Source organism: Pygocentrus nattereri, chromosome 8 (genome assembly GCF_015220715.1).
Source record: "Pygocentrus nattereri isolate fPygNat1 chromosome 8, fPygNat1.pri, whole genome shotgun sequence".
Classification (NCBI taxonomy): Eukaryota; Metazoa; Chordata; class Actinopteri; order Characiformes; family Serrasalmidae; genus Pygocentrus; species Pygocentrus nattereri.
In genome coordinates, this window is record NC_051218.1 from 15,961,385 (window position 1) to 15,987,212 (window position 25,828).

The following is a 25,828-nucleotide window of genomic DNA, read 5'->3' on the forward strand; positions in this document are numbered from 1 at the left end:
GGACTGGCGACCTGTCCAGGGTGTATCCTGCCTTCCGCCCGAAGACTGCTGGGATAGGCTCCAGCATCCCCCCGCGACCCTGACGGAGAAGCGGCTTATGAAATGGATGGATGGAAAAAATGGTACTGGCGAATTTCCCAATACTCTTTCAGTAAAAACTGAAATAATAGAGTGTTTCAATGAAATGTGGACAGTAAATTGTCACTTGACCAGAGCTGTTTATGTCCTGGTTGCACCTTGAGAAGAGGTTGGCTGCCTCAAAGCTCCCATATAAAAGGATAGTAAAGTATGTTAAAATAAACATAGGAGAAAGATTTTTTGTAGACATGCTCTGTAAGTTGTTTAGTTATGGGACATGCATTTGTAATTATTCAAATGTCATTGGTGTGTTTGCAGAATGAGTAAACATGTAAACGGTCACAATAGTGACTGGTGGGATAGAATGTTGTATCTAGATACACACATACTTCTATAGAAACAAAATTCTTGTCGTATCTTACCTACATTTTTTCTTTAATTTAGATTGAATTTAAGTGAAGTCCTTGACATGTTGGATGCAGGTGATGGCCCATGAGCCAAACTCTTCTTCACCATCATCTACTGTTGAAGAGCCAAGCTCTTCTAGCCACTAAATAGATAAGACCAAAGAACCTCAAAAGTCTTCACGCCACCAGACTGGCCAGTCTGAGAGACCTCCAAGATATCCTAGCTGCCAGAGAAACAAGTATAAAAACACTCCATTCCCCTGAATGCCACAATGACCAGTCTGAGGAACCTTCAAGGTCTTCTATCTGTCAGAATCATGGATCTGACAATCCTTCTAGTGGGTCAGCCACTAGAGAGGCTATCCGGAAGGGCTAAGGGCACAGCCTGAAGTGGTTAAAAATAAAGACAGTGTTCAAATGATCAAAGAGGACAACCACTGTTAGCTTTCCTGAATACAAAGTATACAGCCCAAATGCTGCTAATTGTGTCAAACAGGGCTGTCCTGATCCAATGGCTCTTTTCCTCCTAATGTATCCGCTCACCCTAAGAGAGATCAATGTCGAAATGTCCAACCTCTACTCCGCCCAGACCAAGGCCAGGCCACTGAATATGAATATGGAAGAGCTCCTTACATTCTATGGGATCTTAGTGGCATCTGGCTACAGCACTGTTCCAAGAAGGCGTATGCACTGGTCGCTTGACAATGATGTACATAATGAATGCATTTCAAATGCAATGCGGAGGAATCGATTTAACGAGATCATGGCCTTACTACATTTTGATGACAACACCAAAATCACAGAGGACCCATTTTTCCAGGTCAGGTCCATCTTCACTGAGCGCAACACAGTGTACAAAGTCATGCCATATTCAGAATGGCTGGTTGTGGATGAAAGCATGATACGATATTATGGCCGTCATAGATGCAAGCAGTTTATCAAAGGCAAATCAATCCGTTTTTGGTTATAAAATCTGGAGCCTTGCCTCATACATGCATCATATGGAGTCATATGGGGGACGCTTCACACTCCTCCCACAGACTGGATTAGGCGAGGGTCCGACTGTCGTTCTCGGTCTTGCAGAGCAAGGTGAAGTGCCTAAAGGTTGTAAATTTCATCATGACAACCTCTTTACTTCACTTTCACTTCTGGATGAGATGACAAAGAGGGGATATGGGTGCTGTGGGACAATAAGGGACAACCGCCTCTTTGATGTTCCCTTCACGCCAAAGAAAGAATTCAACAAGTAATGCTGTTGCAAGTTGTATTTGAAATAAATAAATAAATAACCTTAACATATTTTGATCATTTTGATCAAAATTTTCATTGTTCTGTGTTCATATCAGTGTGGAAAGCCCCAAGTTCCTGATCAAGTATTCTGTTTCAGTCATTGCTGTCAGGATGCCCTAATTTTAACAAAAAAAAACCCAACAATTTGAGCAACCTTTAGTTAAGAATACGCATTTTATCCCACCGCTCATGATTGTGACCGATAATAAAAAACACTTTTTCATCTACTTCTCTATTTTTTTTTTTTAAATAATGCTTGATTATTTCAAAGGGTTGCTAATAACACATGGTTTGCATATTTGCATGTCTGGGAAAAATTTGGGCTTAAATGGGCTAAATGCTAATTTGAATTTTTTTATGTATTTCAACACTTCATTACTGCCTTTGTAACATTACTAACTTTATAATGTTTTGTATGTACCTATTTCATTTGTTCAGCTCATTTCATTTTTTTCAATAAACTGTTTTTCTCTTCCATAAACTGCTTTAAATACATATTCTGCCCCTTTTTATGCTATTAAAAAGCACATAGATTACATGGAAGTGCGTCATGTATAATTTTTCCCATTCAAAACCAAGTGTATAACTTTTACCGGTGAGAGACGTAAAGGGTCATGTTATACATCACACCCCATAAAGTTGTTTATTTTCTATAATCCCTAGTCTCCCACTTATAAATATGACACTGCTGACTGTTCGAGTGCAATTTACAGGCACAAAAATTAGTTTCTTACACTACTCAAACATAGCAATATTTTACATAGCTTACATCCATTTACCCACATGTGTCTGAGGGTGAATCAAATTTACCCGCTAAATGCAAATATGCTGATTTAGATGTATGTGCTGATTTCGATTTAGCAATGTAACACTAGGTTCAAGTAAAGAACACATTTTGGGGGTTGTATATTACAGCCGAAAAACCATTACCCACAGTACCCCTTGTTCTGTCGTAATTGTTCACTTTTATATCATAGCTATATGGCTTATAGTTTTGCATACCTTCAGAACTTAACAAGAAGGTTAGGTAGCTAAGCATCTGCAGAGATGTGTTTGAAATGGCCTACTGCATGCTGCACATGTACTGATTGTGCCCAAAAAGTGGTAAGTAGAATGAGGTATGTGGCTAACATGATTTCCCTAGTGTCCCCAAGATACCCGGATGATAAACCAATGTTTTAACATAGGTAAACACATTTGTTTCTGGAAGTATATGAGTTTACTACACAGACACACAGGTCACAGGTCACATTTTTTAAAGCTTATTTGTGGCTTTGGAGAATACAACACCCTCCACTCTGCCATAGTATCTTTCACAACAAAGCAGACACTTCTCTTGGCAAAAATATATCCATGGCCTGCTAAGGAGCTGAAAAGCGGCTAGCGATGGTTTCTAAGCAGTGATTGGATGGCCAAGCAAAATGAAGCCTTAGCCAAGCAATCACTGCTTATCTTGAGATGAGTTTGTGTGGCTCAGCCCGTGATGTTGGCAGTCTAGTCGCTCTGTGGTTTGGCACATTGCTTTTGTTGTATACTGGAAACTGCACTGTAGTTTGGAATCCAATGTTTGCAATATAACCAAATTGGTTGCAGACTATGTATGAGTTGACTCTAATATGTAAATCCTTTCCCTCCACAGATTTTAAATTATTAGCAGGACACTATGAATCAGGGATCTCAAGTTTTTAAGTTTGGTGGGAGTGAGATTTTTTTGGTCACCCATCGACCCAACGGCCCATTGACCCTCCAAGTGTGTTCAACTTAAAAGAGAACAAGTTTGATTTGATCAAATTTCACGGATTATTCTATAACATATAATTAAAAGTACAAACACTTTCACTATATCCAAAGTCTTCTCTGCTATCTCCCCTGATGTAGTAGCCATTTCAGCCTCTTCCATCGTCACATGATCTGCCTTCCTTGCCTTTGGTTTCTGAGCCTTTTCCCAGAAGGAAATAAGGCTCTTCTGTTTCTTCCCTGACATTCTAAATAAACAACAAACGGTTAAAAACGTATCCATGTTCATGACAGCTCTAAGGTGACTAAACCAAAGTTATTCTACCCTATAATACCCAGAAAGACCCTATAAATACCCCAAAAAGTCTCTGACTAAACGAACATTTAAACATCGTCAGGCTCCAGTGGTGCCGTTCTCCTTCAGTTGTTCACCGACGTGTGTTAGTCAGAATCGAATCGGACAGGTCTTCGCGCCTGACACTCTGGCTGAAACTCCACCCTCTTTGACTAGATCTGCCAAACAACAGAGCGATCTATATTCTGATTGGCTCAACGAGAGTACTTTATAATATGCTACCGATGGATTAGCTGAATAGGGTGTGGTAACTGGGTAACTTCTCTGAGCACAGAAGCGCTGTGACCAGTGGCTGTGACTCGTTTGTAGACAGGGCGAATTCATTTTTGATTGGATTTTTTTTAGAAAAAAAAAATCAAGAGTGAGAAATAGCATGTGTGGCGTGTGAGCTTGTGAACTCGCTGAGGCGCGTGTGTCACACGCTCAAAGCGTGAGACTTGAGAACAATGCTATGAATTACGCTGTTATCAAAAATAAACAGATGAAAATCTAGAAGTGTAGACGTGTAATGTAAGGAAATTGTGATGTTGTAAAAGTAAGCGACCTGGTTGCCTTAATGTTCGTTGAACTTCTAATAGTGCGTTAACTGAAAAATAACCTGTTTTTTACATTCTATTAACTTATAATTTTTAGTTCAATGAACTCAACTAGGTTACTTACTTTTGATTTTACAACATTAACTTACTTTTGATGCTGCTGCTCTTGTATAAACTAAAACTAATAAACCATTGCCCCACCTGTTTTCCCTGTTTTGTAGTATAATATCTTATACTAACACTGTTTGCTATCCGGTGTCAATCAGAATGCTCTTAGTGAATTTTTCCTTGCCACTGGCGCCATTGCCTTGCTCTTATGGGGGCTTGGACCCGGATTTTTCTGTAAAGCTACTTTGTGACAACACCTGCTGTAAAAAGCACTATATAAATAAACTGACTTGACTTTTTACAGTATGGAGATCAAATCTCATGGCAGAGAACTTAATACTAAAAACTAAAGCTAGAACTAAAATAATAAAAATAAAATAAAAATTCAAATGTAAGTAAATAATTATGGTTTATAATTTGTCAATTTATTTAGTCAGTTATTTTGAGGTTAATAGAATTGCTGACATTCACATTGTATAAGTTAATGTATACAGAATAACAAAAAAAAAGAACAGTTTTATCAAGTCAAGAGGGATCTAGTTAATAGTGTGTAATTATGTTCTAGATTCCATCAAAAACATATGTCAGACTATGTAAAAAAAAAGTCTAAGACAAAAAGTCAAAAAGTCAATAAAAAAATCTAAGACAAAATGAATCACCGTTTAAGCTGAAACTGAAGATAGGAATTTTATCTGACGCTGCAACACACCCATTTGCCTGTTTCTGGCTCTAGGCCTGAGGGAGTGATGAGGGAGAAGTAATATTGACAAGAAGAGAATGATCAGCAGTTGAGTTTGACATTGGCCGATGAGTGTGTCAGCCAGCTGAAGGGAAATGCACTGTCTTCTTCGAATAATCTCAGTTAAATTAGCAGTCTTGCTTACTTATCAGAAAAATGCTTACTATGCACTTATGTATATCTAGTTAAGTTTGCCTTATAACAAATGTTTCCCACAGTCAGAGCTAACTGCCTCAGCTGTTTGGCTGAAGTAGCAAACTGCAGTTTCAGTGACGGAAAGTTTAAGCCTGAAAGAGTTATGCCTGCTTGTTCAAAAAAAGTTTCCTTATCCCTTAGATGCACAAGTGACTGGACCCTACACTCTTCCATAAGTGGGTCAAAAATGACCCACATTAGAATCAATGTGTTTTTATGCCATTTTTGTCTTTTTGGTTAAGAATAATCTCTTGCATAATATTTAGTATTATATTTAGGACCACACAAGAATGATTTCATGTTTGAAATATCTTTATTTTTCACTTTTTAACATCTTTGAAAAAGAAAATTAACCAGAACAGTAATAGAAAAAAGTGAACATTGTGAACATCCAGTGTGTTTGTGTGTGTGTGTGTGTGCCTGTAACTGTCCAGTCATTGACAGTTCCTCTCTCTTTTCTCTCTTTTCCCTGTTTTGCCTTCTTCTCTCATGATTATATGCAGTTCAGACAAACTACCTGTTTCTGGCTGTGATCATTGCACACAGGTACATTGCATTTCCCACACATATTGCTGACTTTTCGATCTTTGTTACTTGGGCAGATCTGACACCTCTTTCTCTTTGGTTGGCCCTGTCTGCTTCTTTCCTGTGGCTGGGTTGTGGCTTTTGTCACCCCACACCTTTCCATTGCTTTAATAATCGGGGTTTGCAGTTGGGGGCAGCCTTCCAGTCGATTCCCCATGTGTGGTGTGACTAGGTCCTTTGACAGTTCTTTGAGGAAGAGCCGTCGTGCAACGGTGATGCCACTCTTGAATTCTGGGTGCTGAGCCGTGAAAAAAGTGTAGGCATTCAGGGTGGCAATGTCAATTAGGTTATACCACAGCACCATGGGTCACGTCTGTGTTTGGCACTTGCAGGTGTAGGTCTACACCTACAACAGTCTACACCTCCTTGTGTGTTGTTGTAAAATGTGATCACTTCTGTTTTTTTCTTTCTGCTATTTTCATCCACTAGTTTGTCGTGGTGCATCGTGCTCTGGAGCACAACAGCTTCTCCTTTCTTTCTGACATAGCTGACCACCGTAAGGCGATCATTGACACCAAACTCTGTGCTGTGAACCTTCCTGGACTTGGAAGGCTTCATCAGAGGAGGGATGTCTGGCTTATTCTGACGTAGAGTCCCAACAACAGTGAGATTCTTCTCCAGGAGATGCCGAGCAAGGGGCACACTGGTGAAAAGCCACCGTTGAAAAGAATCAAAGGTTCCCATTGGATTTCATAGAAAATGCATGCAGGTCATTTTTGAAACACTAAAGGAAGCTTGGGGTAGTAATACAAAAACTACAATTTCTTAAAATTTATAAAAGGTAAGTTAAAAATATAAATGGCATTATGTCAAAAACATGTTTTTTTAGAAATACCTGGAATATGAAAAGATAACAATTTTTCATTATGAAGATATTTCAAGAAAACAACCTCACCGGTCATTTTTGACCCAGTTATGCATCTAAGGGTTATAGCAGTAAAAGCACATTGACTATGCTCATTTGTAATAATAAACTAATAAATGAAGACTTAAATTCTCTGTTTGATTCATTGGAACCTCCGGTGAATTTTAATGAGATCTAAAATGTAATATCGTACAGCTAAAAGTAGGGCAACCATTAATAAGACGCAAGCAATGCTTTGATTTTGACCTGTGACATGAGGTCACTGGTTGATGTAGATTTTAGTGCTTTCTGGAAGTTTGCAGAAGCATATGTTGAACCCTGAGCATAGGATGTGACAAAAATGCAGTGCCTGGATCTCAGTTTGCTGTCCATTGCAACAGTCATCTCAATTATATATGGCGCATATTCAAAAGTATTCAGACACCCTTTCTAATTACTTTAAGGTGCAAGGTTGCTGACACAAGAATTCAGTTGTGTGAACAGCTCATATAATCCCCAAAGAAATGCATTGCCAATCGAATGGGATGGCTACAACTAACAAGAGGACAGCAGACCTCAATAGTAGTAGATGTTTTGATAATGCAGTAATATCCTATGCCACAATTCTTGCCTTTATTTTATTCTGCATAGTAGTCTAATGTGGTAGTCATTCAGAATAAAGACTACCTAATCAGTATTGACCGGTTCTCAGCTGACCACAGAAGAGCTGTGGTTTGCCCATAGATTTGTTCAAAACTTAAATGTTCACTTTGAGTAGTTTTGACACTGACTTCCAGAGATGTAGGTATGTTGAACAACAAACATCTACCTTGTATCTACACTCATTGCCCATTTTATTAGCTCCGCTTACCATACAGGTGCATTTGGTAGTTCAATTAGTACAATTACAGACTGTAGTCCATCTGTTTCTTTGCATAATATGTTCTCCCACCATTACCCTTCATCAATGGACCGGGACCCCCCACAGGACCACCTCACCATAATGCATTTTGGAGCGAAACCTTTATATGCTTTTTCAGTAATTAGAGAGAGCAGAGAAGCAAGTGAGAAAAGGAGACAAGCACAGAGAGAAAGAGAGGGAGATAAAAATTAACGATGTAAATCTGGAACAGTAATAGCAATTTATGTAAGAATGTAGGGATGGAAAATGAACAAGTGGAAGGAAAAAAATACATAAATATGGTTAAAAAGGGAGCAATGAATTGGTGACAAAGGGAGATTAGACAAAGGGAGATTAGAAATTGAGAAAGTAAAGTACATATAGAAAGAAAATGTGAAGTAGGTTACCTTTCTGCAAAATGGACCTCACTAAAATGTAGATCCTAGTTGGACCTGCTTTGGAGTAGCTGCACATGAGCCTAAGGTGATAATGCCCAAAGCCAAGCATCGACTAGATGTGTATAAAGCTCCCTAGCATTGGGCTGTGTAGCAGTGGAACTGCATTGTCTGGAGAGATTGAGCCCCATTAAATACCTTTCAGATGAACTGGAGCAATCCAGAACTAATCATTCAACACCAGTGCTTGACTTCACTGTTACTGAATGTAATCAAACCCTCACAGTAGTGTGGCAATGCCTTGTGCAAAGTCTTCTTGGAGAAATAGAAGGTGTTACTGTCGCAAAATGGAAAACAATTTCTGAAAAAAAATGTTTTTCCTTAAAAGTTAACAGTAAGTCTGCAACATTCCACATGTTTCCAAGCAATTTCAATAATCTATAAAAATCTAGACATTTGTTGCTAGGGGTAAGATTAGCTTAGCTTGGTCATGGCTACAGGCAAAATCAATGCTGGTCCATTTGTAATTTCACTGTTGAGTAGTGAGATGAAACAAAACAGCATTAGCAGTTTTAAGCAAGAACCAATAATTGTTAACATCTTATTTAGTGCATTGACGAGACTTTGTGTTGTCATGCTACAGATCAATATATAATTTAAGCTACAGAATAAAGCAATTATGTGACTTGTTTATGTGATCATCAAGCAGACAATGAAGAGTCAGTTTAAGACTTCAAGTTGGGTTAAAAAATAACAAAGCTATATCTTTTCCTGCTCTTTTAGCACTTTGTGACTTTTCTAGTGAGGGTTAAAATAGCTTGACCAAAGTGATGATTCAGTACCTGCTCTAAGTGCAGGGTCTCCTTTAGCTGAGTGATAGTCAAAGCTAATAGAGCGGTCTACACTCATAGCTAACAGAGGCTATTGCTTCTAAGCCCCTCTGATCTGAAACAACAATATGCTGTGGCACGGGCTGCAGAGGCAATGCACACTGAATCTAAAATTACTCTTCTGCAGCAAAGAGAAAGCTTCCTCATGTCCTGATGTGACCTTACTTGAGAAAATTATGTAACATTCATTTGAAGATTTGAAATTAGGAAATTTCTGAAGATATATATATATATATATATATATATATATATATATATATATATATATATGTGTGTGTGTGTGTGTGTGTGTGTGTGTGTGTGTGGGTGGGTGTAGAATAAAATGCCAAATGAGAAATGTTTATTAACTGAACTTACCAGCTTTGCAGTAATGAAACCCTCTTAGGCCAGCCAGTGTTTAGCAGTGTCTAGAAGTCCCTTCTTCTAGATTGGAGGATTTCTGCTTTAAATGGCTGTCAGAGGTAAAATATCTTATTTCTTATTTTCCTCTGAAAGATTTCTTCTCAGCAAGGCCCACTTTGCCAAATAACACAGCAAGAGGTGCCACCTACCACTCAGTCCTACAATCAATATCAACAAATCATGCACTAATCCAAGGATTTTTCCCTTTCCAAGACACTTTGTTGACATAAAAGTAAGAGGCTTACTCTGTGAAAGGAAAAACTTGGGTCTTTTTTCCAGTTCTGTCATGCTGAAAAAAAGCTTTCCTTAGCCGCTTTGAGGTCGTTATTCCTGCTTTTTTGGCGTTATCTGTGATGCAATCCCTACTATCGCCTGAAACACTCCTGTGCCTCAGACCATTTTTGAAACGCTGGCAGATATATGTTGAGATTTCTCAGGCGTTTCAGAAAGCCTTTGATTTAGACAATGTAATCTCCACTGGGACTGAATTTGTATAACTTACAAAAACTAAGATAAAGCTAAATGCATTTAGGACATCATTTGTATTGTGTACATATTGTATATGTGTCTACAGTGTCAGTATACTGACATAAGGTATGTACTGACATTTTTGCAGATGCTGTTTGTGTGTACTGTTCTGTCCATTAATGTGTTTGTTGTTGATCACTTAGCAATGTAATTGTGGCAGATGGGTATTTTTTTTTCTCCAACACTAGAGCAGAGAGGCACTCCTATGGGGACTGGAATGGATTGAGGTTCAGCTGGCCAAACTCTGCATAGCAATGCTGGATGATTGCTCAGACGGCCTTGAAAAAGCCTGTCTATGCCCAATGATGAATAGCAATAATCAAGACAAGAAGGTATTCTAAGGGTAGGCATGTGTTATAGCATCATACCAGCCACTGGAATAGATTGCAGAATAGATGGATTAATGTATGGTGTGAAGGGGCTCTTGTGTGAGGAAGACAGTGAAAGAGAGGCTTTGGCAGATCAAGAGAGACAGAGAGAGAGACAGAAAAGCAGGTTGTATGTATTAAGCTTCTTGTGCCAGGATTCATGTGCAAATAGAACAATTTTGCCTGAAAAACATGCATGTGTGTACAAAACTGGTGTTTAAGTTTAAACACGGTTGATGCGGCATGCACACGGAAAAATGCAAAATAGGTTTCTCTTGCTTGAGAGATGATTGCACAAAAAGCTGATGGAGATTTCCTTCTGTTTCGTGATTTATACCTTAAAATGTGATATGTGGGAGGGTCTTTGAGCTAGCATTTTAGCGCTTTTGCTCAAAATATGATATTCATTTATTGGCTAATAGTCTAGCATGTTTGAAAAACATATTGCATATTAATTCTGGGTTATTGTTCTCCAGCAGTTTATTATTCTGACAAAACATCTTATTGTGAAGGCTGGGCTAGCCTTCCTTCGCTGTGCTTATGCTTTACAACAGGAACAATTGTGTCAGTTGGAGCTTAGAAGCGGGAGAGTATGGACATGAGCTAAGGCTAGAGTGAGTTGTTTGCCAAAGCCATGCTTATTGTACAAAGTGGGTGTGGTCGACTACATCTAATGCATAAACTGTGCGTCTTCATTAGTAATGGTAAACACTACAATGCTATTTTTCCCCATTCACTGATTGGGGAAAACACATTATGTTGATCTTTAATAATTCATGTGAATTAACTGAATAATAATCCATTCATTGGCTTAAATGGCCTGTAAATTTGAAGAGGTGTTGCCATTAAATGTTTGGCAATGTCATCCTGGTGAACAGTACAAGAGAAGTGCTGTTCACCAGAGGGTAAATTACCACCACAGAAAAAAACATGATGAAACAAGCTTTGTTTAATCTTGATCTTAATTTTGGGCTAAGCAAAAAGCAATAGCTAAAAAAATGACCTAATAATAAATGTGTAGATTAACATTTTAGCTCTTCAGGCTGCAGCAACATTTGCCCATGGTTTAATATTTTAATGTGCTAGTTTAGAAGAAGAGCTCTTTGTGAATAGATTTCCAGGATGAGGGGTTGGCATTTTTTCATGTGAAGACCATGTTTACAGAATGGCTTGTATTTTAAGGTAATTAACCAGTTAGTTGGTTAGCTAATGTTTGTAATTCTGCGACAGGATGTTCAATAGTTTGTTTAAAGCAGTCTGCAAAACATTTCTAATTAACAGAAAGCGATACATAACGTTCCGGTGACTAACATTAGTAATGTAACATGAGCTTTAGTGATTTTTGTAAAGGTAATATTAGCTCATTCTGACAGTTCACCTACACTGCTAATAGCGTATCCTCAGCAAGTACTGCCGTTTGTCAGTTCACTGGCATGGAGGGAAAGCTTACCCACCATTCTACTGCTTCAGAATTGAAACCATGTTGAATTTTTTTTGTTAGTTTTTTTCTTTCTGGTGGTCAAAGGTTTTGTTGTGCTTCCATGGTAACCTAGGTCAGACTTGCATATGTTGCATGTGACTACTCCATCCTCAATTTTAAGAAAATGCTCCTAGACTTTTTAAACTTTCAGCTGTAATTGCTTCAGCCCTAATTACATTTATATTTGTCTTGTAAATTATTCGAGTCATAGTATATATGACTAACAAGGCTAGTTCTTAAAGTCAGCAAAGGTTATAAAGGAAATAATTTCATTTATCATGATTTTTTTGTCACTGATATGAAATTAATAAGATGTCCTTTGTACAGTTTGTCTGATTAGCTACATCTTTAACAAGGGTTATTTCAGATGCATAGGGGCACCCACAATCTGTACACGTTGTTGAAAAATTGGATCTTTCTCTGAGTCATGAGTGTACAATAGTGTCATAATTTACTCGGTTTCTATATGAGTGGCCCAATAAAGATTTTATGAAACTCTGGCTTGTGCCATGGTCCCCAGTGAGATTACCTCCCCTCTCCACCCCACCCCCCACACCAAGGTTGCTGCTGGATCAGTTGATTGTGTAACAAGAACAGGAATAGGTTAGACCAGTAAAAGCAGTGACAATGGACAATTTAAACATTGGTCATCTGTTCTTCAGTATATTCTGATTGAGGCTTGGTGGATAGACATACTTCAGTGCATATATTACCGACCACTTATAAGTATTTCTTTCTAAATATCCAATCCTTCTAATCATTCACTCTATTAATCAAGCAATTGTGCCAGTTTCATATTTACAGTGCTTAAGGGGCTATAGCTGCATGACTGGGTGGATTTGTGGATTTACTGGATAAATTAAAGATCTCTGTCTGTGATGGATTAATAGTCGTGTATAAACATTCATAAGCACGTTGTGTGTTCCCAGGACTTACCACCAACACTCTTGGTAGTGTGAGTGAGAGAGCGAAAATTGTTAGGCTACTAAAAATCAAGAGTTGTTTCTTTGTGACATGTTTTTAGAAGAAGCTCATTTAACAGAAGTGGTGGACAAGAGGATCTGTGAATGAATGGCTACAGAAAGAAGAATAGATGAATGACAACAGACCAGTGACTCCTGTCCAGAACAGAATGAGCTGCTAACAGTGAGAGAAAGAGAAAAACATGCTATCAACATCACAGCAAACCAGTGTTTAAATGAAATGGTATTTAGACCGGCTTCACTGAGAGCTGAGAGATGCTTTGAGTCTGCTTTTGCCTTGTAGTAGGACAGAATGAATGACATGTAGTATAGTTACTTCCCAAGGCATTGTGGACTCATGCAGAGAAGAGAACGTGCTCACTAAAACAGGTGTTTGTACCTCCCTGGGTCTGCGGATGCTTCTCCACAGAGTAGATGTCATGTGGATCAAAGATAGGGGTTTTCATGTAGTCAAAGATTGAAATGAAAGAATTTTATGAAAGGAAGGAAAGAGAAAAAGGTGACAGCAGGAGATTCTTCCACCCTGCTGTATATTTCTGGGACACTGAAATGGAAACAAAGAAATTAACCCTTTCCATGGCTGGTAATTGTGCAGAATCATAACCATATATATATATATATATATTCCATTTCAGTGTCCCAGAAATATACAGCAGGGTGGAAGAATATATATATATACACACACACTCACCGGCCACTTTATTAATGTTTATTAAAGTTTATTAATGTTCAATTGCTTGTTAACACAAATAGCTAATCAGCCAATCACATGGCTGCAACTCAATGCATTTAGGCATGTAGAGGTGGTCAAGACAACTTACTGAAGTACAAACTGAGCATCAGAATGGGGAAGAAACACTTTGATTGTGGCATGGGTGTTGGTGCCAGACGGGCTGGTCTGAGTATTTCAGAAACTGCTGATCTACTGGGATTTTCACGCACAACCATCTCTAGGGTTTAGAGAGAATGATCAGAAAAAGATAGAAAGGCAACAGTAACTCAAATAACCAACCAAAATCTCTGAGGAATGTTTCCAACACCTTGTTGAAAATATGCCATGAAGAATTAAGACAGTTCTGAAGGCAAAAGGGGGTGCAACCTTTTACTAGCAGTGTGTGCCTAATAATGTGGCCGGTGACTGTATATACACAAACACACAATGTACAGTACATAAAATATAGTATTGACTTATCTATGCTCCACTCACAAGTACATTATTTGTTGCAAATACAACAATTGTTGCTGTCATATCATTATGGAATTCACTTTTTGCACAGGGGCACAGTCATGCTGGAACAAGAAAGAGCGCTCCCCAAAACTGCTGCTTCAAAGTTGGAAGCATATAATTGTCATCCATCAATTCATCCATCAGACTGCCAGATAGTGAAGCATGATTTGTCACTTGAAAGGACTTGTTTCCACTGCTCTAATATCCAGTGATGCCATGTTTTAGTGATCTTAGGCTTGTGTACAGCTGTTCGCCAATGGAAACCCATTTCATGAAGGTCTCAGTGCACAGTTCTAGTGTTCATATTGCTTCCAGAAGCACTTTGGAGCTCAGTTTGGAAGTGTAGTTAGTGATGCAAGCGGGAAAGAGGATTAATGATTTCATGATTTTATGAATAGGCGTGGTCTACTGTTTCATGGCTGAGCTGCTGTTACTCCTAGATGCTGTTTCACAATTATAGCACTTATAGTTGACCAGGGCAGATCTAGCAGTGTTCAAATTTCATGAACTGACTTGTCAAAGGTGGCACCCTATGACAGTGCCATGTTTAATGTCTCTGGGCTCTTGAGTACGACTCATTCTACTAGATAGATAGATAGATAGATAGATAGATAGATAGATAGATAGATAGATAGATAGACAGATTCTGAAAATGTACACTGGTAGGATAGAACGCATTTCAGTAGCTAGTTTTGTGTAATTAAGCTAAAATTAGCATGGTGGCAAATTCATTGATGTTTCCAACCTGAGTAGTTTTGATTAGCTGAAACAACACAGTCTAGCTCTGTAGCGAAGCATTTTTGTCCCTTAAACTGCTTATTATTTAGGTAGTAATCTTAAACGTATTTTTCTGTAACTACTAACTTCTATAAGGTTATCCATTTTCTAAGCCACTTCTCCCTCAGGGTCGAGGGGGGAGCCTGTCCCAGCGGTCATCGGACAGAAGGCAGGATACACCCTGGACAGGTTGCCAGTCCATCGCAGGGCAGACAGACAGACACAGACAGTCACCCAATTGGCCTGACTGCATGTCGTTGGACTAGGTTAAAATGTAAATTATAATGTTATAAGGAAGGAACTGAAGTGTAAGCCCAAATAAAGGTCCTTACTGTTGATGGGGTTTTACATTGGAAAATCAATGTTATGTAGTGCCTCTACACTGCAATCGTCTTGTATGCCTTATTGCTTAATTCTCTGAGTCCACTGTGAACAACAGCAAATAATAAATAAACTGGCAGCATAAGCTTTCATCACAAACATGATTGTCTCTGAAAAGCTGTATAATAGGACGAGACAAGAGTCAGATGCATTGCGTTTGGCATTAACCTGAAGCTGAGATCTGTTCTGAACAAATTTTCTTAGTGACAAAGGTTTGTTTCGCTGGTTAGTTTATTATTCATAATGCATGTGGTTCTCATGGTGTTCTTAAAATGCGTGCATGCTGGGGCAGACTGCACAAGTTCGTTCACAATTGAAGGCATTATGTGACTTACATAAAAGTTAACCATCATGTTAGAAAGATCAGATCTGACCTAAAAATCAGAATTGAGCAATGAAACTTGATGAAAATGTAATGTCAATGTGGCCACTGTGACTCAGATCTGGATAAAATGATCAGATTTGTGTGTTCACACAGCTCTGAAACAATCAGATCTTTGTCACATTAAGGTAAAAAATAAAAATAGAAAAATCACATTTGTGCCACTTCAGCTTAGTAATGTGAACATAATCAAAGTGGCTCAAAAATGATTCATAAAAAATTTGATTTGTGCACCCACACAACTGTGAAAACATCAAATCTGTTTCACAGTAAGGCAAAAAATCTGATTGTATCACTTCAGTTTGGTAATGTGAGCATTCATATGCCAAACTGAATTCATTAGGTTGAATTTTTTTTCTTGTTTTTGTTCAGTTGCTATTATATAATGCTCCATTGTGCAGAGCATAGATAGGTATATCATATTAGATGACTTTTGAAAAAATGTTAAAGAAAGGACTTTTGGAGTTTTTCACACTGTGCACTGCCTGTCAGGACTTCCTCATATGAAAAGCACATGTCCAAAACACATATACCAAATCCTGCATGACAGATGTTCCTTATTCAAATCGATGAAGACTCGGCTTTTGCTGGAGCTGGGATGAAGAGAGGGCCTTGAATTCATGCATTTCGAAACAGTGGCATGAGAAAGAAAGATCTTTATATGCATTAAAATGCAGTTTGTTCTCCTTTGCCACCAGAGTGTGTCTGGCACTGTCGGTTAACTCGTTTGTCCATTAATTCACACCTGTCATTACGCATAAGGTTATTCAGCAACACAAAACAAGACAATATGGAAAACTGCTGACATCAATTTAGAGTAATGATGCTGGCTCGCTGCCCCACAAGAGGAGACTGATTAAAGTTTAGTTGAGAGAAAAGTGAATTTCATTTCACCACAACACACACACTTTGTGTTTATTGCTTACTGTTGTAGAATACTGCAGTACGTGTCGTACCCCTTAGTACTTTCAATGACAAGATTCATGACTTCTTCCGATATTGTCTACCACCGTGTTTTTTTTTTACCTCAAGTTCTAATACTTTATGACCGCCATTGTGAGTGTGCAGCCCACACTGTCCACATTTCCATAATTTCAGCAGGGGAAAGGATAATTCTCATAAATCTCCTCCATTTGACATCTCTGCGTGTCGCCTCCAAGGCTACGGAAAACTCTAAGCCCTGAGAACCTGAATAAATTGGCACATTTGACCGAAAAAAGTACTGCTTCATCCGAGGCAAAATCATTAGTGCTGGCAACTGGTCAAATGAGAGATGCCACCGTGTTTTAAACCAGCCTTTACTTTCCTGTTCTGCTATTTAGACAGCATGGTGATAAGCTGATATGTCGCAAGTAGCTGCTATTCACTCTTTTCAGGAGTTGAGAGGGAGAGACAGGCAGACGTGCTGTTTAATTCTTTAAAACTGCAGTCACAGGGCAAGCATGTGTTCTATTATTCCACGCACTTAACTACATACAAATGAGCCTTAAAAAGTGTGCCTGTTTCTGGGCTCATTTGAAGTGTCTGATTCTAGCAGGTGCGTCTTTGTGTCCTTGATGTTCTGGGATGTGACTGCAATCAAAGAAAGCTTCAAATCTCTGTTGTTTGCTTTGAGCTTCCATCACTTCTCACTCAGGCTCCTACCTAAAACTGAATGGTTCCTCAAGCTTTGGAAAGGGAGATGGGGGAGAAGACTGGCCAGTCAGATGAGGAATGCTCTACTGATGATCTTCCAGCATCTACATTATTATTCCAATCATTATCCATATCAGTGACTTCCTCTATTCTCCACAGAGATGGCAGTTTGGCTGGAAGCTATGTTTGTCCCACATGACAAACTCTTATGACGGAAACGTTTCTAAATGTGGACGAGTGTGCATTGTGTGCTGCAAACTCTCCAATTAATTTGTTGATTGAGGAGCTTTCAGTAGCGCTCTAATCCCAGGCTTCATGTAAGGCAGCACTGTGGTGACGTCTCAGCCCTCGAGCATGACAAATATCGTAATTAAAACACTGCAGAAAAGAATAATGTCTCCCTGGGACATGGGGATTTCTGCATAATCTGTTTGTATACATTATTCGAAATGGGCCTCTTGAATCTTCCTTGACAATACAAATAAAATATTCATTGCCTTATTTGACAGGGAATTTATGCAAATCTGAGAAGCGTGGGGGCCTGTTGATGCTCTTGACAGTTCATCATATGCAGTTCCACTAGTCAGACAGTGCAACCTTTCAATTCCTCTCTCCATACACCACCTGGTAGGTAATAGGCCTGGACATAATTCTAAATGTCACTCTTCTTAAAGCCGCCTATCAAGCGCACACAAGCGGTGTTTTGCGGCTAGCGAATGATAATAAAGGCCTTTTTAGGTTTATCCATGGACCTTCACCCTGCCAGTCTTGCATTATGCTGGATGGATCCCTGAGTGGCTCATAATTACACATGCTATTCCCCCTGCTGTAACATAGCTAGGCAGAACTGCTGGGCCAGGTGACACGTGAGTAAAAATTCTAGTGGGTGCATCCCCCCACCACGGCAAAGAGTACTACTGGAGGTGCTTCTATGAGATGGGAAGAGAACCACTCACCTTGCGAGTTGCCATGGAAATGGCAGAGAACAATGCAACGAAATCTTCATCTTTTGTTGTTTACTCAAACATATTTAAGTGGTCCTCTTCAGCTGAGCACAGGCTTTGAATAGGCCCACTTAAGAGAGAATGATGAAGATGGTAAGTGCAATATTCCCTCTAGCTTTTTCTTGAAGAGACGTCAGCTGATATTATGATGTAGCATACCACACGTTATAATTTATACTCATGCATGTATGCATGCATTGTACAGTGAAGGCATGCCTCAGACAGTTATAGTATTGTACTTCAGCACCATAGACAGGGCCTTGTTCAATGCAGAGGTAGTGATGTCTCATCGACGTGCTCAGACTTTCCATGCATTGCTTCCACATTATCCGTTTAAATGCCAGACTCCAAACAACAAAAGCTCTCTAATTCATCTTTTTAATTTCCATTTGACACTGCCATTTGGATGAGCCTCTTCATTAAGACAAAAGTTTTAGGCAGACAGTTGTCTTCACACCAGACCAGGCAGTCATTAGTGTGCAAATTAAATTTTCATAGATTTTCAGATACTCACTTTCTTGGCGGAACTGAACTTTGTATGAATGTTTGACGTTCCCAGAAAGCAGCTCAATTTTGGATAAACACTACTAGCAAATGGAAGGCCTAGTGATATGATCATGCTGTGTATACCAGGATGGAGTATAATATCTAGTAGTATATTCATCTTACTACATGAAATATCAGATGAGAACATGTAGAACAATCTAAACCAAAATGAAAAGTAACAAAGCAGAACAGGAAGTCACTGGGGGGGAAAAAAACAACGGCAAAAGCTTTATTTGTGAACTAAAATCAAGATTTCTTTCATTAAATACATGAATTCAAATGTCTGTAGTGATAGTGCACTGAGCTCATTGAAATGGCTGAGCTGCTGACAATGCTGACACACTTCAGTACAGAATGGCCTCATTCCTCTCATGAATAAGTGCAGTCCTGACTTGATTAGAAATGAACGCACTCTCGGTGACTTTTCAGCCCCACTGGGCTAGAAGACAAGCATTTCCTTCTCATACAGAAATCGAGGGAAAAGCATCTTCAGTGTGTAATCTTGTATACTACGGCTAGCAGCAGAGTTGAAGTTAGATGGCAAGTAAACTGACCAGTTTCTTGGAACCCTAGGGCAACAGACGTTAAGTCAAGAATGTTGACTCTATCAAATTCTGCCCTTCAGTTTGCTAGATGAAACCTGTAGTATGATTAGTTGCTTGAATCCCGCACTCCAATTGGCTAGTTGAAACCTGTAATTCAATTAGCTAGTTCAACACTATTAGATCCTGCAGCCTGATTACCTAGCTCAATCCAGTTGCCTAGTCAAATTTCTGTTCACTGATTGGATACTTAAGTCCTGCAATCTGATTGGTTACTTGAATACTGCAATCTCATTGATTGTCAAGCCTTACAATGTAATTGGCTACTCAAAAGCTGAAAATGCTGATTGGGTTGTTCAAGTCTGATTTGCTTCTTAAACCTTGCGATCTAATTGGCTAGTTCAGTCTTGCCTCTGATTGAATACTTGAATTTTACAATCAGGGTAGCTGTGCTCTTCTGATTAGCTACTTGAGTCCTACAATCTGATTGACTACTTGAGTCCCACAGTGATTGGCTAGTTGAATCTTGTAATCTGATTGGCTAGTTCTACACCACTGGCTCCTGCTGTCTAATTACTTAGATGAACCCTGCATGCTAATTGGCTAGTCAAATTTTGTCTGATTGTTCTGCAATCTGATTGGCTACTTAAAATTTCAATCTGATTGTGTGTCAACCTCTGCCACCTGACCAGCTACATGAATTCTGTAATCTGATTGGAGTGTTTAACCATGAAATCTGAATTGCTACTAAACCCCTGTCCGTTAACTGTTCAGCTCTTGTCCTCTGGCTCATTACTTGAATCCTGCATTTTGACTGACTAGTTAAATCCTACCCTCTGACTGGCTTTGGACCCTGTGCTTTGATTAGCTAAATTGCCTAATTGCCTTCTGCAATGTTTCTGCGTAACTATTACCAAATCTTGCCATCAATGATGTTACAAAATGTCTATACAAGATCACTATATATCAAACTCAAAACAATTAGAGGATGTGCTACCATAGACAGAGCTACCACTTCCTTGATGTTTTGGAAAAAAAATATATTCTAAGCGTATTTGTAGGTGCTGTTAAAAACACAGCGGGAAAACTGAACTTTAAAGGAAGACTGAACTTTCCCAAACATTCCCACCAATCAGTAGCAGTTAACACTTAAAGACCCAGCACTTGTTTATTTCTATTTATATCTCACTTTTAAGATAAAGAAGTTATGCACCAAGAAGACAAATTCATTTTTTGTTATTATTCTTTTTTCGCACAACATGTTTTATTACAGAACACTGAGGCAAATCAACAGAAGTCAACTGATAGAAAACATAACCTTAATTTCTCTTTTTTTACATCATATAATAGACTAACACTAGCTCTTGTTAGAGACTCACTGTAATACTGCAACCGCAACTATGATTTCACAGAGACAGCTGTGCCTTGTGCTTCTCAAACCTGTGCCCTGGAAAGAGACAATTCAGCTTCTCAGTCCAGCATTTACTGAATGTTGTGCTTTACACATACTGGCAAACACTACACACTGACTTCAGCAATGACCGAAGGGATCCAGCTTCTATGAAATGGTTTTTACAAAGCCCCAAAACATAAGACTTTGTGATGCTTCATCATGATTAAGATTTTCTATGGTTGGTAGCAATTTCTGTTAATTATTCTAATAATTTTTCTGCAGTTATACTTTTTGAAATATTCACAAAAATGCAGACACAGGTCATTTTACAAACGGAATCTAGTGAAAATAGTGAAATAGTGAAACAGCCATAACCCTATAGGCCTAGCTGACTCTGGACAGCGTTTACATTTCATCCAATGGTAAAATACACATCTGCACATGGCAGTTCATCATAATGACTGACATTTAAATTATTTAAACGTCTTGTACGACATGATGTGGACACTAAATGAATCAAGAAACAGTGCTCCTCTGAAATAATTTCTGAATATCAGATGAGACAGTGATTTTTGATTCTGACATTGTAGTTGTAATATTTAACACATTAACTTTACGTATTTGAGGCAAATAGCATTACTTTGTGTTATGCATTCATCACGGTTCGGTTCTTCAATCAATGAATGTGTTTGAGGTATAAACTGTCTACATCTGCACAATGGAACTGTACATGACACACGCATGACATAAACCCTGTACTTCCTCAAGTGTTCCAAAACTTTCCATATACAAGACAACGTAAACAACGGAATTCTGATTCTGTAGTCACTTTGATTGGTTCATCTGGAACAATTTCTACTCAGCGCATAGAGAAAGGAGACTCCTTAATTTGGTTTAAAAGTTTGTACTCTTCTTAAAAAGTTCAACTGGATTGCCTTTTACTTGGTGTACAACATAATTTCGGGTTACCTAGAACAGGTAGTCCACATGCTTGCAAAAAATCCATCATCAAACTGAAAACAGAGTAGATAGCCTTGTATCCAATCTCTTCTATGAATGTGTATATTTTAAATAATCAAATTTACTAAGTTTCTTTTCCTCTCTCAAATACCACTGACGTTAAGAATCCCTTGTGCTAGGGAAAAATTCAAACAAAGAATAGTGAAGGAAAATTCTGACTTCATGCTTCCCTAGAGTCCATACTTCTGGAGCAATTCCGACTGCCACTGGCGCTTCCGTTCTGGGAATGCCTGTGGAATCTTGATCTTGTGGAAATCCCGGATGCATTGCTTCATCTCCTCTTCAGCACTAGGTCTCTCCAGAGTCTTCCTCCGTGTCAGTCCTCCCCCACCTCCCTCCCGTAGCCCCACCCCACTAGTAAGGGACTGGAAAAGCTCGCTGTTGCGCCTTTTATCTGGAAGCTCCATCCACTGCACTGAGGAGCCCTTTTTAGGAGGCCTGCCCAAGGTGAGGGTACTGGGTGGACGGGACACTGAGTGCAGGGCTCCACAGGGGGCCAGCGACCCTCCCACCACCTCTCCACGTGATGCCAGGACAGGGCCTCCATCCTGGGGTGAGGTTGCCTCAGAATGGGTGTCGGAGCTGGAGGTGGAGAGCTCATTGAGGGAAGCTCCGCTTTCACTGCCTTTATCTGTCAGCTTCTCAGGCTTAGGCTCCTCACACTCTGCCCTGGGGGACACTGTCCTGCAGGCAGGTCCTGTCACAGAAATAAGAAAATGATTAAGATTATAAACATTTAAGACTCAAAGACACACTCAAGCATATATACATCTGTGTTTTACTGTTAATACCACAGACAAAACATTCAAACTGAAGTCACCTGTATTGACACACAGTCAAACCTGACCAGGTCTCACTCGTCTACTCTTTTGGGGAGGTAAAACTGATCATGTATAACATCATGCAGGGCTGTCATAATCACTAGATTAAAGCTTATTATTCACTTTAAAAAATGAGTGAAATTTCCATTTGAGATAAACTGGGTAAATGATTGGTTAGCAATTTTAGGCTAAAGATTCTACACAAGGGGCATTCAAATCACTTTTGTTTTTGTGAGCATCACTGAAAGATAGGGAACCCACACCAGAAGGATCTCACAAATGCATGTATGGCAGTGGTACTCTAATTTTAAAGTGAAGATGTCTGCAGTAAACACTACTATATAACAAAATGCACAACTGTGAAAAGTTTAGGAAATGACAGGCTTTAAGCAGCATTAAAAATTTCTCAAAAGTCTCTTTTTCAGTAAGAAAAAAAGGATGTTGGAAATATTTTTGTGGAGTTTTTGCCATTTAAAACAGTGTTTTAGTTATATATAAAGTATTTTCAAAGTCTTTTTATATTTTTCAGGAAATTACTTTGGAATCTTTGAAAAGTTCTGCACAGTATGTTATTTTACTTAGTTCAGCTTAAATTCTATTGTTTGGCTTTGAAAAATAAAACGATTACTTGCTTAGTCACCAAAATAAGTAACAGATAAAACTAATTGTGTAGTGTCACTTGTTGTGCAGCATAGATCACTCTGAATAATATGGTGATACAAAGCTCAACATTTAGATCCATTTATTTGGTACTACAGGTTCTCTCTAAAAACCTGATGCAGAGGGAGGTACCCTCCTTGGGTCATCAAGCAGTATTCCATGTAATCCATACCTGCTTTAGTGGTACTGTGTCAGGTTAGGAAGAATGTGTAAAATGTGGTCACTTTCATTGTTTGAACAATAACACTGGACACAGATAAAGAGGAGGAAGTAGAATGTCAAAACAGACATAAATCTATTCTACAGCACATAAATAAATGTACCCTGACCAACACTACTGTATTATTCAGTGTTTTCACTAGATTAACAAATAAATTCTTCAACTAATTACAAAATTCATCTTGTAATGGATCATGTATTGCTGCAGAGATACTCACTTCCCCAGGGCTGTAGTCCCCCAAGAACTGAATTTCACTCTTAGCATGAAACCATGAATACACAATAAATCATGAAAGGCTGGTAAACCCTAAATTGCTATTATCTGCACAACAATATGCCAATATCAACTAAATTGCCATTATGCTATATGTTTAGCACCAGAGTTCATGTACAAGAAGAACAGATGTGAGAGCATAATGTGCATAATAATCGTTTATGTTATTCCAATCAAAGTGAAAAAGAAAAGCAAAACATCGTTCCTAGAGTTAGTCCTCAGCAGGATGATAAAGCCTGACTGAGCATGCAAGAACGAGAAGCTGGTTCAGGGGGTATTAGAGCTGTTAGTTATGTAACTTGGTCCTAAACAAACACAGCATGAACATGCTGTTGGGATGCAGAGGGGCAGAGAGAATCTGCAAGAATTAACCTAAACACAAACACAACTGACATGACAACCACCAGTTACAGTGTGAAAATGGACAAACTGGAAAAAAAAAGAGCAAAAAATAACTTGCAAAAAATCAACCACATATAGCAACTGATTCCATTTGACTGGATGCAAATAGTGGTATTTTATAGGCTTAAAGTAAACCTCCGTTCAAATTCCTTTTAAGCCCAAGACAGTCTAGCAGCCTAGTGTGTGTCTGAGATTTGTGCTTAATATAATCTTGGAAAAGAAGAAGAAGAATAATAATAGAACACTAGGCACAAGAATATTCTAACTCTAATCTTCTCTCTATTATCTCTCCCTAAGTTTTTGCAGAATGGAGAGAGCAGCTACTAACCGCATGCCTCAGTGCACCCCTTAATGCGATATGCAGTTGCTAATTGGTGATTAGATGCTGATATCCAGACACAGGGAAGCAGGGAGGCAGTCTCTCCACAGGCTGATCATGCCTGCTGAGGGGGCAGTGGAGGCAGATCACAGTCCTGCTGGGACCCATACACAGCATCAGCAAACATCTGTGCACTGTGCAACTGTCCTTTGTTCCACTTATCGGTCATAGCATTCTTGGTTGACTAAGATCCTGTCAGTCAACAATTTGTTTTTACTTTTTCGTTATTCATGTCTGTACATGTGTATATATGTATACATAATTACAAGTGAGTTACAATTAAACCACAAGATCAATTTTAGTCTGAAGGCCTGGACTCCACCACAGTTTGATGATTTCCCTGCTTAAACACACTTACTTCAACTCTTTATTTAATTACCAGGATTACTATTATTGCAGCCAGAAAATCAGCAAACTGTGTTGAACTCCAGTCCTCTAGAACTAGATCTGATAAGACTTGCTGTAGACATTCTGCAAATGAAAGTTTGCGCCACATAGTTAGTGAATCGCCATAGAAGTTTAAGCATCTCTCTATTGTACTGAAGGTTTTGTTCAAGTGCACTAGTAATGCAATGTGGAGGCACTTCAAAAAGATGATTCCAAGAAGTTGGAATGTAAAACTTGTAAATTGCATTTTATTCATAATACAACGACAACAATGATGTTCCCACTTCATCAAACTGCATAACGTGAGACATTAACATGCTAAACTGCAGTGCTTATTAAGATCCATAAAATGTTGTCAAGAACAAATCACTGCTGTAGGAAGAAAACTTTTTCTCTCCAGTTTTGTGGTTTTTCAGTTTTTGACATAATTTGAAAATGCCACATGTCCTTAACATTCTGTGTAAATTCCATAATGATTGGACCAAAGAAACAGCAAAACATTTTTGGAGATACAAGGTTTTGTTCCGACAACAGCAATATGCTGTCATGTGCTCTATAAAGAACAAACTGAAATCCAGCTTATTTTCTGCAAATCTTAGTGCACAATTTCTATTTGTTTGCCGAGTTGAACATATTCGTAAAAACTAAACAAAAAATACATGTTATGTGCCATAACTTGAGTACAGGCCACATTTTCCCCAATATGTCTTATTTAGCAAATAAAGAGTAATGGAGTAGTGCATGACTTGTGCAGTAACAGAACTCCTCCAAATTTGCTTTAAAGCAAAATGAAAACTCCTCTTTATGGTGAAAACTGTTTTTTGTTCTATAGTTCTTATACTTTATTAATTATGCATTTCCAGGTGATTGGGTGTGGGGTGAAAATCAAGCCGTTTGATAGACCAAGAACACCTTTTGCCCTAGTGGACTGCCCAGAGTACACTCGTGATGCATTTG

The 25,828-nt window shown here is 38.8% G+C and overlaps 1 protein-coding gene across 1 annotated transcript in view; it reads right to left on the bottom strand.

Annotated features, from left to right (window-relative positions):
- Positions 1-20,541: 20,541 nt before the first annotated feature.
- kctd8 (potassium channel tetramerization domain containing 8) overlaps positions 20,542-25,828 on the bottom strand; it is a 41,518-nt gene continuing 36,231 nt past the window's right edge. Inside the window, exon 2 of the mRNA XM_017689816.2 lies at positions 20,542-22,426. Coding sequence (XP_017545305.1) covers positions 21,900-22,426 — 527 coding nt within the window. The 3' untranslated portion in view covers positions 20,542-21,899. The remainder of the gene's footprint in view (positions 22,427-25,828) is intronic.